Source organism: Egretta garzetta, unplaced genomic scaffold (genome assembly GCF_000687185.1).
Source record: "Egretta garzetta isolate BGI_Z169 unplaced genomic scaffold, ASM68718v1 scaffold259, whole genome shotgun sequence".
Taxonomy (NCBI): Eukaryota; Metazoa; Chordata; class Aves; order Pelecaniformes; family Ardeidae; genus Egretta; species Egretta garzetta.
Window position 1 is genome coordinate 3,172,899 of NW_009260770.1, and position 14,437 is coordinate 3,187,335.

Consider the following 14,437-nt stretch of genomic DNA (forward strand, 5'->3'; position numbering starts at 1 on the left):
CGTTAGAAACACAGCCTTTTTTTTAAACTCTAACTATGCCTTGCATGATTAGCCAAGACTACGGTAGACCGAGGACTGGAGAATCAATTATTTCTCTCTATTTTGTGTTGTTAAAGACGACAAATTCAGGTCTGACAATCACCCAATATAACAATTTTGTTTTCTGAATAGAAGCCTTTGCGAAGTGAAATGATAGCAATGAACCACCAAGGTGTTACAATCAGCAGAGAGGCAAAACACATACGTACCTTTTATTCTGAATGGACAGATTTGCCTAGGATGTGCTACACCTCACATAACGAAAGCCAGCAGAAAGGTACCAGAAGGTCAGTTAGAAAAACAAAAAACACAGGATAAGTGAAATAGGCCGTAAGCAAATGTCTAGTGATTAAGCCACAACAATTGGACACCAGTGACTTCCAACACTCAAACCTGAGCCAGTAGAGCCCAAGACTTAGTCCTTGATCACATAATATACCTCCAACGTTTGGTTACAAGATCTGCAGACAAATGGTCACACACAAAATCTGCTCGAGATTAAAAAATAATACAATTTTCAAATGGTGGTGCTCAGCAGGACTTGATCAACAACAGGAAAAGCTAGCACAAATGCATTAGTTTCAAGTTTTATTTTTCACATTGGTGAAACACATAGCCTCTTCTCAAGAAGCAGCATCTGTAGAGCTGTTACGAACACATTTTGTACTCCAGTACACCACAGATTTGGAAAAAGAACAAATAAAGCACAGGTTTCACACTGCACTTGGGCTTACTGAGTCTTAAGTTACAGATAATTTAGAAATCTTCTGGTTTTACATATACATTGCATTGGCCATCACTCAGCCTTCATGCACAATTTAATTTTGTTTTTCTTATAGTCAACACTGGTTTTGGAAACTTTCTTGCTGTAAATGGTATCTTTTCCACTTTAAATCACTTAAATGATATTTACATAAGTGTGCAAATTGCTTTGAAAGATAGAAACAAACACTAACACATAATATACAGACAGCTTCTTCTATAGTTGAGTATTTACTGAAAGGTGGTTAACATTCCTATCACACTTTCATTGCCTAAAATAGGAGAATAAGTTATACAAAATAGACCATCTTATTTTCAGACATTTCTGTTTCTGCAGATCTGGTCTTTGCAGCAACATTGCAATCAAAGATTAAGATTCTACTCCTAAGATTCAGAGATGCCCCTTTCAATTCAATGGCAGCTTAACACGTTTAGTACAGGTTACTTTTGTCCCAGATTTTCCACACTTGGCACAGGGAAAAGAGAAAAAAGCTGGGGGAGTGGAAAGACAGTCTTGCACATCTATTTTGGTTTTTTGGCAATATGAGAAGTATGCCTTAAGAATATAATGCAAAAAAATTAAATTTTTCTTTTAAGGGCCTGTTAGTGTTACAAGCACAGTTTAAATAAAGTCTGCAAGTTCCTTCACAGAAGCACACAAGGCTCCCAATTTTTCTTCTTATGCATGTCATCTTTTCGGATATATACGACTGTTCACACACAAAGTAAAGTAGACTCCATGGGATCATACGGCAAAACAGATTTCAGAATTGGAAGAAGCAGCAGGAAAAGCTTAAAGAAAATCACTTAAGTGTTCCCAGTGCTCCTACATCTGTGGGTTTTTTTCTACTTGTGACAAAGACTCCCCATAAAAAGTGCATGGTCACCTTCATGAACAAATCCAGAAGGCAGAAGTTGAGTAAACTGGAGCGAATTGCTCCAATGGTGAAAAAAGAAAAGGAAAGTCTTCAAAACCATCTTTCATGTATACTTGTAATCAGAGAAAAGCAACCGAATTCCCAAATTTTATTTTGACTATTTTATAGAAAGGCAAAAACTTCTATATATCATTAATAACAAAGGGAATTTACCTGTCAAGACAGTAAAGAACTACAGGTTTAGACTCAAATAGCTTTAAAATCCAAGCTGATTATTGCATAATACAAAGAGACAAAGCTGCTTTTTGAACATCCATTAAATTGAGTAACATGACTTTTACAGCAGCCCGGCCTGCAAATCATTCTGTAGCTTGTGCACCCATCACAATGCTACTGTGTACCAGCACCACCCCAAGGGAAGTGAGTATTAACCCTCTGGAAGTTTACCTTCACTGCAATTATGCCTGACACACCAACGTCAGACATCACATGTATGTCAGCTTGATATTTTTGAAGACATCCAGTTCCTTAATATGGCAGAAACTGTACCAAAATTTAACACTGTGCATTTGGTCTATTGTTTATTGAACTTTGGGCATCACTTATCACACACAAACCCCTGCTGGATTTCAAGTGATCTCACCCTAGTGAAGATCTTGATTAGGTTTTTCTGAAGAAAGAGACCACAGGTAAAGCTTCCAGTGTTGTCAACTTTTAAGCATAAAATGGCCAAAAAATTAAGACACCACAGAAGCTTGCAAAACACATGACAACTTGAAACCAAATAAAAATAGAGAAGATGGATTAAAATTTGGTTATTTCAGATTCTGAGCCAGTTTGAAAAATGCCATTTGTAAGAGGTAGCTGTTCTATGCTTTGAAAATATGAAAGAATGAAATGTCTTCGTAAACTAGTGTATTGATTAGTAAATAAACACCTAGAACAGTCATGAACTGAAACATACCATTGAAACATTCCACCTAAGTTTTTGTTAAACATTGTCTTCAGAGCTTTATATTCCATGCTCATTATCTGCTACCTTCAGCTTCTTTTTTGGTTATGGCATGCTTCAGAAGCGCTGCTAAGAAAGGCTGTCCACTCCTTCCATTCCCAAGGTGCACATTACAAACTCTATGCACACATTTACTTCCAAGGGCTTCAGGTCAATGAAGTTCTTAAGATGAAAGATGTGTGTGTACTTTTAAGCTTGCAAGACAGCTTCTAACTAGTTGACTTAGTATTTTCCACACCCACATGGATACTGCTTGCAAAGAATAAGGTATTAAAATAATATTCTGCAGTGGAGTAAAAACATGTTGAAAATAAACTGAATGCTCCCCCTAGTGCTTATACTAGTGAAAAATCTTGCCTGGCACAGTCTGCCTTGAACAGTGTCAAACAGGAGATAAATAGCCAGATGAATAATCATATATTTAAAAACAATCATGAACATATTACTGGGACGAAAAAATGTCAGCTGTTGAGATCCAGCATTTAAAATTTTGTACCACTCTCCCTACTCCAGTGCTTCTGCAGTTTTGGTTTCTTTTAAACTGTGCTTTTAGTAAAAATGTCTCTGAAATTTTTCCCATCACCTGAAGACAGGGCCCTGAGGAAGCTCCTACCAGGTAAGAAATTAAGTCCAAAGATGTTTCAAGACAATAGGTACAATCATGCTTTTTCTCCTGTATTGTACCCAGAAGCTGCCAAGTTAATATTAGCATTCCCATATCACAATTGCAATGAAGCTCTGGTAAATCTGGTACCTTTGGATATGCTCAACATCACAAATAAGTCAGATATTTAAGACAAACTATGTCTGTAGCTAGCACAGTCCACCAGAATATTCATCCTCTTCCTCATCAGCATGAGAGCCCACTGCGGCTGGTCCTCTTGCTTTGTCTTGTGCAGCATTTGGCGATTTCTTCTTGATTCCACCTCCTGGGACCACCAAGGTAAGACCAAGCTTGGCATACTGACAATAACAAGGCAAGTTTAATTTTTGTACTATCACAGAAGCAAAATCTTGTTGAATTACACTGCACAGAATTGACTGATGCTGTTTATTGTGATAAACAAGCAGGTAACATTCAGTACAGAAAACAGAATGATGCTGCTTTCATAGTGTGTTTTTCCAGCTTAGAAAAAATGAGCAAATGTTAGGCTTATTCTATCTCAAACACTCAGAATGGGATGTGAGATACCACTTATTATAGAATAATTTGGACACATCCTACAGCTTCTGTGGTTCAAGCTTCATGTAAAAAAATAATTTTTTACTATGCAGCTCTGCATACGTTATCTAGTAAACAGTTCATGTAAAAAGTCTTACAAGTGTTTTTCAGTAAGACTAGCACCTTAATTTTTACTATTCAACATAGTAATAAAGTAAAATTAGTCAATACTGTTACAAAGTTTGGCATGGATGGGTGTCTGCTTCACTTCACACTTTTCCTATCCTTATAATTCCTATAATTTACAAGTACAATTTAAAAAAAAAAGGGGGTGGGAAGACAGACACAACTACTTTTTTAAAATAAAAAAAAAGTTACCTTTCTCTAATTAATAGCTTGCTAAGGAATAAGCACTGAAAAGAACACTCAACAGTGCCATCCTGTAGGCATCATATTCTGTATTATTAATGCACGCATATCAGCTCTATGGTATTTCTGAGATAAAGCATAAGCAACAAACTGTTCTGGCCCTGAAGGAACTAAGCAGAAGGGAACTGCATTTTGGTCAGCTCAAACAAACTCAGAAAATCCATTGCAAACTGCTCTTTCACCTAAGCCTTCCCACCATCTGAAAGGAACGATATGGGACTTCATGTTGGCAGGCAGCAAAAAAAAAAAAAAGAACACAAAGTTCACAAGGACAGGGTAGGATGACAGAGCAAGTTGCAATAAATACATGGACCCTGCTCTTCTCATTTTCCTCTACTAGAAGAATCTCTCTCTCAACCTGAACATGCAAAAGGGTTAAAAAAAAAAAAATCCATAGGAACTGCCCACTTACATCATTGTCCATGTATTTGAAGAGTGGCAAGTTACAGACTTCAGAAACTTGATCCTGATCTTGCTGGTCATACCCTTCTAGCAGTTGCTCTAGTGCTGCACAGTCTTCACTTCCATTAAATCCTGGTATACTGAAGGAAATTAAGGTTCATTTAGGGCATTTCAGCAATCTACTTGACACTCAGCTATCCTATCTTTAAATGCTGCTGCTAATAGCAGAAGAGCAAGACGCCTTTAAGAATCTGATGGACTGCTTATTCCACAAAACTGTTTATAACCACTCTGATTTATCCAGGTACATGGATCATATCCGCAAAATTCAACTTTCGGCAATATTAGTTTGCACGCTGAGAATAAGAAGACAATCATAATCAAGACAAAAAGAAAATATTAGAATTTTTCAATTTTTCCTGACTAGTCAATGAATTCTTCCTCCACTTTACACACAGAAAAATTCTATAATGAGTTTCTATAAAAGACAAACTGAAGACTTGGAAAATAGGAGAAAGATGCTTAAAGATTGATCTGAAAAAATTCTTTCTAAAAATAAAGTAACAATTTAACTTCTACATATGTTCAAGTAATTTTACTAAAAACACAGTTTAAGTAAAAGTATGTTGTTTCAGTATTTTGTTACAGAAGTCCTAAAGAAAGCTGAAATGGATAGTTGCTGCGAAAACCTCTGGAACCAGGGTTAAACACTAATCCAGATTTTGACACCAGAATTTTCTCCTGGATGTGTAAAAAATGCCTTCTTCATTTAAATGTTATTCAACTGGACTAATTTCTGCTTTCTAAATTATCTTTCAGTTCAATCAACCATTTAAAAAGAGAGTCACGAATGTAGAAATCTTGCTTTTCTTCTTCCAATGTATGACAAAAGCAAGATCTCCTAGAACAACAGAACCAGAAATGTAGTAATTCACATGCTGCAAACTTTTATCTTTCCCTCAATCTAATCACCATACTAGATAGCTTAGTTGATTATACTGATATGCTGCTATTTGTGTATTTTGAGACTGCACTCCATAGTTCCATCCTCAAACTGTCATAAAATATGGTAATGACTAGTTAGAAATTCAACTTTTTAAGGCCCCCACACATGATATGGCAAGAAGATTCTGAAAAAAATAAGTTAGCTAGCAACATCCAGAAATACCCACTTCTAATCCTAAACATTTGTTTACAATAGCTAATCCATCTCTGTTCCATTTAAGAAAAAAAAAAAAGACACAACCCAAAGGATATCAGTAAGGCAAGAATTCCAGCAATAACAGTGTTTTACTCAGCTTTAAAAAAGGGAAAAAAATGGCAAGAACTTCTAATTTCCACCTCATTTCACCTGTCACACTTAGCTACTTCTTTATGACTAACTTTTAATTTTAGTTCATTAAGAATCACCATGGTAATTACAGCTAAATCTGTTAAGAGTGCGAGTAATTCCTGATAGCCACCTACGAAGTAATGCTATTATTGTACTGTAAGTCAACAGAAGTACAGGCTTAAAATTTCTTGACAGTGTTTCCATTGCTCTTTCATAAGAACAGATCTACATTAAGAAACAATCAGTTGAAAATTATAGGACATAAAGTAGACTTACCTATAGCTTTCCCTCACACATCTTTCTGCAGCAACATAATCGTTTCTGTGAAGATGAACTAAGACTTGAGCAATAGTTTTCTAAACAAAAACAAAAAAACCCAGCTTGATGATTCTTTAGAAATGAACAGTAAAATATGAGAAAAATACTGGACTGCTAACGTTTAGTGTGAAAAAAGTAATTATAATTTGCACTGATTCTAAGATACTGACACAAGAGAGTGAGAACAACATAGTGGAAAAGTTGCAAGCCATATCCTCAGCTGGTATGAAACACATTATCTCCTACAAACTTGTAAAGAACTGTTACACCAAGCAACAGTTTTTGTGTTTTGTTATTTTTGATAACTTTTTTGTGTGTGTGTCTGTTGTTTCTGACAGCTCCCATAGATAACAGCATCTTACCTTCAACATTATAGTATTGAAAAAAAGCACAGTTAGAGGTTGGGAAAATATGCACTACCAGAAACTCTCATCACTTAGCAAGAAACGTACCCCTGAATCAAGAGGTACATATTGTCAGTCAGATCTCAGCTGTCTTTAGTTACCCAGAAAAACCTGAAATGCACTATCAGAAATTGTGTCTTAGAATTTACCTTGTAGCATGTTGGGTAATTTTCAATTTCTTTATAAATACTTTTTTCCTTTTGAAGAGACAATGCAGCCTCATCTAACCTAAAAAACCAAAAAACAGTTAGGAGTATCAGTGCCAGGAATACAGCATAATGAACCTGAGGCTAACTACAAAGCATTTAACCAATACATCTGCAAGTCTCCTGGAACAAAAAGCAACACAACTAAAAATCAGCAGTAGCTCTAACAAAGTAGATAAAGAAATATACAGTCAGCAATTCCTTTTGTATACATGCAGGCCAAGAACATCTCTGGTATTCATTCAGAGAAACATCTTTCATAATATTGTACAAGCTGAATGCCTTGTTATGCACCCTGACAGATTTCTGTATGTCATGAGGTCACTATAAGCTATCAGTAAGTCTGATATCCATGAACTATCAATATTAAGTCATATCAACTGTTTTTGAGTCTGAATACTCTTTTTAATCATCATACTAAGCTTCTAGAAATTAGCAATAGCATGTGAGCTATAAAGCAGCAGAGCAACCAAGACTTTCAGATGTTCTGAAGCTATACCGACTTGCTTTCACAGAAAGACTTTCAAATTACTTGGTAAATTTCCTTCTCTGACTACAATTCTGCAGTGAAATAGTGTCTGTCCTGGTTTCAGCTGGGATAGAGTTAATTTTCTTCCTAGTAGCTGGCACAGTGCTGTGTTTTGGATTTAGTATGAGAATAATGTTGATAACACACTGATGTTTTAGTTGTTACTAAGCAGTGCTCACACTAGCCAAAGACTTTTCAGCTTCCCATGCTCTGCCAGGTGCACAAGAGGGGGAGGGGCAAAGCCAGGACAGCTGACCCCAACCGGCCAAAGGGCTATTCCATACCCTATGACATCATGCTCAATATATAAACTGGGGGGAGTTGGCCAGGGGGAAGTGATCACTGCCTGAGGACAGGCTGGGTGTACATAAGCAGGTAGTAAGTGGTTGCATCCCTTGTTTTTCCTCTGTTTTGTTTCTCTATTTTTGTTGTTCTCCTTTTCACTGCATTTTTTTATTATTATTTTACTTTATTTCCATTATTAAACTGTTCTTATCTCAACCCACAAGTTTTCTTACTTTTGCCCTTCCGATTGACTCCCCTATCCCACTGTGGGGGGAAAGGGTGAGTGCGCAGCTGTGTGGTGCTTGGTTGCCAGCTGGGGTTAAACCATGACAGTGTCTTAAAAGTAGAGTTAGAAACCCAGACAATTTCTTAAATGAACTACGTGTTTCAGTGAAGCAAGTCTAAGCTGAACTGCTACAGGTCAAGTTTGGTGCTATCAATTAACAATTAAAATAAATTCCCATTGAAACTCTAAGATACACTCTTCAAGTCCAAATCAGACTGCTGCAAACAGGTTTCTTTCCTCAGATTAGTCACCCAATTCCCCTGTTTTATATTCCACAGCTATAAAAGACTTCCAAGTACTTTCTACATATTAGTGCTGGAAGAAAATAAAACACAAAATTTCCTGAAGTAGTTTAAGAATTAATGAAGACTGGTGTATGTACCTTCTAGCTATTCAAGCAAACATGAAAGAAACAAAGCCTTACAAGCCCACATTCTCCCGTCCCAGAACACAAACCTGGATGGTTCCTGGATAACCATGGCATATCCCACAGAAACCGAATTTTAGTTTGAAGTGTGTCTCAAATAATTAAGTAACAGTATATAAACCCAACGGAAGAAAAAAACCCAACGAAAATCACTACTAAATATTCAATTACATTAAAAAAAAAAAAAAAAAAAAAAAGGTGTAAGGCTATACCTGCGTCCTCTGACTAGAAGTCTTGATGCCTTCCCTAGCATTTCTAATGCTTGCCGTAAACGTTCTTCATTCTGGAGAAGAACAAAAAGAATTCATGCATTTGTATTTAGTTTGTATAGAATTAAGACCACTAGACCTTAATTTCAAGTATGTCATCTGTAACTTAAAACAACTGTTAATTATTGTATCAGCAGTTCGCAGACTCAAGGGGAACAGGAAGAGTACTGGTGCACCCAAGTCCCACGGCCAGCTTCTATATGGATCTACAGAGCAAAGCAACATCAACGCAAACTTGCTAATCTGGAAACACTTGATGACTGATGACAGAGAAGTACACCAAAGGCAGAAGGAAAAAGGCAAATCATCTGCTCATGGGATGGGTAGAGCATCAAGCAAACTCTTGTCTTCTGTGCCTTCAAGGATTTCAAACTAGTTTAGGCTCCAGGACTCAACAGCAGCCATGTTCCCTATCCTCTGGGCTGCCTAACAAGAGGCAGAAAACTTGACAACATACATTTTTCAGATTCAGTCAAGTCCTAAACTGAGAAAATGGCAAAGCAAACTGACTCCTAACTTTTTACAGTGTAAGAAGCCTTCAGCTTCATTACTCAGACACCAATGTGAAAGGAAGGAAAAATAATTTAGAACCTATCTTGGGCTTTTTCTTAACTCTATAGCTGCCCCTAAACTCCAATTCATTCATCTCTATATACTTTCTGGGACTGGAAAGCTCTTTGCTGATAAGAAAAGACAAAAAACAAACAAAAAAAACAAACCAAAAAACCCCACCTTACCTCAAACACTGACGCTGCTTGCTGATACAGCTGCACAGCCTTCTCTGGGCTCACATTTTCTATTAACCTGTAATAAACATACGTAATTTCTCTTCAGATGAAGTCAAAATATTTTTTACTTAACAGCATCCAAAAGACAAGAAAGAAAAGCAAAAACATACCCATGCTCTGCATGCATTCTAGCCACCAATACCACAGACTTACTTTCCAGCCCGTTCCAGTGCAATAGCTGCTGTATCTGGTGTCCCGTTCTCCAGGTACATCATACTGGCTTTCTCAATCAGCTGAACTGCTTCAGGGAGCCTCTGCATCTCCTGCAAAGCAACAGGAAGAGGGACGTTGCTGTCAGGAATTCTGCTTATGTACAACGAAACAAATCAAAGCAAACTGTAACACCTTTTTTATTAAAATTCTAATTTTTATTTACGAACTTGTAGAGCTAGTCAAAGTTGACCACCAACTCCATAAAGTTAACTTTTAAGTACCAAACTTTCATGTAAGGCATGAATTTGTGGTAGTTGAGAGCAGAAGCAGCACCACTCTTCTGTTACCCTCTGACATGAGGCCCTCCCCTTTCCTTCTACAAAAGGAAAACCATTTTTTTTCCCCAATTACCGATGTCACTTCCCTAACCTACTGAGGGTATTGATGAAGACTATGAGTCAACAGAAAAATATAATTTTAAAATGAAATTTGTTTAAATACGTTTGAAAATGGTCTATTGCACAATATTCTTCACTAGAAAGCAGAACTTACTAAAAACTACTATATGAAAATACCTTTAGCATCATGCCAGCTTGTTCATAAGCTCTGCAGAGGAAAAAAATTACAATTTAGTTAGAGATGGTATACTTCAGCAAGCTGTAGTTACACAGCAAAAGTTAACATGCATCAACTATCACTTCATTGTCAATATTTAATGCTTTGAAGATGTTTCAAGTGTTTTATTTAATGAGATGATGCACGTGTAACATTATCTTCCACAAATGAAGTACTTCAACAGCACTCCCCGCTAAAAATCTATTCTCAGGATCTGACCCACAGGCAATATTTGGATTATTTGTCATTATCTGCTTGCTTTGAAGTCCTCTTTAATAAAAAATTTCTTTAATGAAAAATTTGTTTGTAAGCTCAGCAGTGTAGAATTTCGAAATTACAAAAAGTTCATCTAAGAAAAAGTATTTACTATGAAAAGGTGCTGAAGAATATTAAAATCAATTTCTTCAGACGGCCATTGCAAGTTTTCAGACTTTCCTAGCCCAGGCTTTCATTAAACTGATTTTGAAACCACAAAATCACTCGAACCATACCATTTACTACAGTGAGATCAAAATGATAGTTCATACTTGTACCATATGTTAAAAAATTTGTTTCAGATTACTCAGTGCCTCTGTACTTACTTGGCAGCATGGAAAAGACTGGAAGTAACATTGTCAAAGTCAAGGACAAAACCCACAAAAATATAATGCAGAAAGATTATTAGTGTACAAAATCTTATACAAGTTCTAGTTTCAAAGCAAGGAATCCCATAAAGGCTACTACAATGTCAGAGTTGCATTTAGTTTATTCTACCCATTTGTAGGTATTTAAATAAAAATATAATCATTTCTGAAGCACCTAGACATCTCAGGCACTGGTCAGCATCTTATCACTCCAGATGTTATTGGGAACAACACAGATTTTCTAACCAAAAGAATTCTTTAGTTTTCCTACTCAAAGCACACAGGAATAGACAATTTTCTTAGATTGACAAAATGCACAAATATTTTAAATGTGTCTTCTACCAACCCTCATTATCCCATTCTAAATAGCAACTAGTCAGTTTCTTGGAAGAAAGAATAACAATAAATGAAAAGATACGCTTTATTGTTTTCATGTGCCTCTGCTTCCCGTAAACAGGCTTCCCTTGCCTGGTCAAACTGCTTGGCATTCTTAAAAGCAACAGCTGCAAGAAATCAAATAAAGTTCTCATTTACAGCTTGCCATTTTCCTTTTTTCACCATTTCTGCTCAAGAATTTAGCCACCTAAAGATGCAAACAGACTTTTTACATGAACAGTTACAGTTTACCAAGCTCTTCCAAAAAATCCCATGACAAGTCCTCCTTGCTTTATTAGTCACTTAGTTACCATTAAAAACATTTACTGTCAACAATACTTCCATACCATCACTGTACCACACATTGTGCATAATGTGTTTAGCTGGATTTTGGAATTCACTCATTCTGTATTTTAATTACAGGAATGCATATGTATATAGCTTTAATCATTGGAGGTTACACAAAATCGGTATGGCAGGAATAGAAATGTACCATCAACAAGGTATACCTATAAGAACTTCCTCAACACAACCACTTCAGGGTACAAATATGTATTTCTATCTCCTTTAAACTGATAGGATATTAAAGTAGGATTTAAAATAAATTTCAATTTATAGATGCTCCAGTTGCTCTTCCAAGTTTGTATTTTTATTCACACTTAAATGAACGAGTAGGAATGCCTAGACTAAGAAGCCAAAAAAAACCATGGTAAATTGCTATTATCAAAAAGGAAGAAAATTGTTTAAGAGCAAAAAGGAATCAACTAGTAAGAATTTTATATTCAGTGTGACACTTATAGTGGAAAAAAAGGAGGAAAGAGATCTTACTGTGCCTACAAAAAACTGGCAGCATCTCTCTATCTTACTGAGACAGTGTTTGTCAGGATATACTTCATAAGATGATGAAAAAACAAAGTTTTAAAACCGCTTGAATATTTGTTGGGTTTAGGTAAAGTCATAGGATTTGGGGGTGGACAAGTGAAAGGAGGAAAGCTTTATTTTTATCACATGTAGTGACATACAAAGAAGAAGTTGTAAGCCTGAAAAAAAAAAAAAGAAAAGAATTGTTTTGACAACTGTTCTAGATTTCCAAGTACAATCTGAAATTCATTTTATAGTGCTACTAAGAGTATTTTTTTGTTGTTGTTTCATCTTATTTTGTCTTCGCAACAGTTTTACTTACACACCACTCCACTGAAAGCATGTAAAATATTATCAGCGATTAAGCTTAAAGAATACTTTGCCACCATAAAGTAGACGGCCATATTTACAGCCATACATACCTGCCTTCCCATATTCGGTAGCTGCACTGTCATAATCTGGTTTCCACTTTAAGAATCCAGTTTTCAGACTAAAATGCAAGAAGAAAGGCCTATCAACAATTAGTAAAGATTTATGTTTTACCTTCAAAGCACTTCAGATATATTTAAAATTTTAGGCTACCTCTGAAAAGGAGAAATTACCTATATGCCAATACTATGGTGGCATCCAACTGTAAAAATAAATGCCAGCACTGTTAGGAATTGCAGAAAGCACTGCAATGATCTCCCATAGTTACATGCCTTGCCCTAACATGCTTCTGCTGTCCCCACAGAGTCTTCCTAAGTCCAGCTCCTCAATAATAAGAAGTCAACAGAAGAAAAATACTTCCACCTACACCAATATGATAGCTCAAGATTTCTAATACAACACCTGACGATATTTTTTGCTACACATCATGAAGTTTCCAGTGTTCCTCTACATTTTTTCTGCTGAAATTATCAGACTCTCCATTGCATACACAAATGAAAGAATTTAATTACCAACATGAAGACAAAGCCTCATGTCATTTATACGTTTACAACAGATCATGACACTAAATGGTGCCACACGCACACACAGACATATATAGGGAAAAATATACGTTGCAAAATGAGATGAGTCATCAGGCAATGTTGCCTTCAACATTATGACTTCCTCACTTCTAAAACAAGTATTAAAATTCCCATAAGTTCAGAGTCCACTTCCATATTTGTTGTAGGCATATTCTTCAGATGCAATACATACTTAATTTGGAAAAAAGCTGTATATAAACTCTACATTGGTTTTGCAGTCTTACTTGGATGAAAGCCACAGTATGTAACTCTAAAGCAAACCTTTATATTGTTTTATTTTTATCACAGGCAGTCTCAAACGCATCAAGCTGAAATACACAATATTTTAATCTGCACACAATTTGAGATTTAGACGCCTTTTATTTCAAATGCTTTCCAGGAGAAACTTAAAATTAATTCCACTGAAAGGCACTTTTGGTCAAGTAATCTGTGTAAGATACTCTGGTAGAGATTTATTTATTCTGAGGGGGTCTCTCCTCTATCACACTTTATACTTGTGATCCATGACTTCAGGAAGGCCCGACACTATTCTTACTAAAATTACAGCATCTTTAGATTAGTCAGCTGTATTACATCTATACTGTAGTCAATGAAATTGATACTTATAAGCAAAATGGCTATGTTCAGTGTTAAAATCCACATTAAAAGACTATCATAGATAGATGGCAAGCCCTCTAAGCTATATTATCAGCACAGGTCTTTGAGGCCATCTAGAAAAAACAATCACACATTTCTCATAGGCAGGAAACAAACAAACACACCACCTCAGGCAGGTTAATCCCTTCCATTCACCACAATCCCCATCACGCTTTTCTCCAGTTTGTCTTTCTCCCACTCACTTCAGCATAAGAGAAGTGACTCCCTTCGCTTTTCGGTCACGGTCAGAGCAATAAAGGCTACACGGCCCTTCAGGAAACTGCCCAGGCTCCAGGCCCCTGAGCCACACAGCCTCACCGACACGACTTTTTAGTTTTAGGGCCGCTTTATTCGCCCAAGTCGGGGAAGAGGGGTGGCCTTTAGCACTCACGGTCGGGAGTGACCCTCTGAGGCAGAAGAGGGACCCTTCGCTTTTCGGTCACGGTCAGAGCAATAAAGGCTACACGGCCCTTCAGGAAACTGCCCAGGCTCCAGGCCCCTGAGCCACACAGCCTCACCGACACGACTTTTTAGTTTTAGGGCCGCTTTATTCGCCCAAGTCGGGGAAGAGGGGTGGCCTTTAGCACTCACGGTCGGGAGTGACCCTCTGAGGCAGAAGAGGGACCAAGCAG

At 36.8% G+C, this 14,437-nt stretch overlaps 1 protein-coding gene across 1 annotated transcript; it reads right to left on the reverse strand.

Moving 5' to 3' along the window:
• Positions 1-240: 240 nt before the first annotated feature.
• On the reverse strand, positions 241-14,196 carry NAPG (NSF attachment protein gamma). Its single transcript, XM_035901616.1, has 12 exons — positions 14,009-14,196; positions 12,579-12,646; positions 11,339-11,423; positions 10,879-10,896; positions 10,258-10,288; positions 9,683-9,792; positions 9,479-9,545; positions 8,685-8,755; positions 6,889-6,967; positions 6,294-6,373; positions 4,695-4,824; positions 241-3,654 (listed from the first exon to the last, which is right to left on the reverse strand). Exons 1-12 carry the CDS (start codon positions 14,014-14,016, stop codon positions 3,505-3,507), a joined length of 897 nt encoding a protein of 298 aa, XP_035757509.1. The 5' UTR covers positions 14,017-14,196; the 3' UTR covers positions 241-3,504.
• Positions 14,197-14,437: the final 241 nt, after the last annotated feature.

Bases quoted from the DNA above. Each gene is read 5' to 3' on its own strand.
- NAPG (XM_035901616.1), bottom strand. The intron at 9,793-10,257 runs GTATTTTCATAT...GTTGCTTTGCAG, and splicing joins AAGCTGGCATGATGCTAAAG to GAGATGCAGAGGCTCCCTGA. The intron at 9,546-9,682 runs GTAAGTCTGTGG...TGTTTATTACAG, and splicing joins GCACTGGAACGGGCTGGAAA to GTTAATAGAAAATGTGAGCC.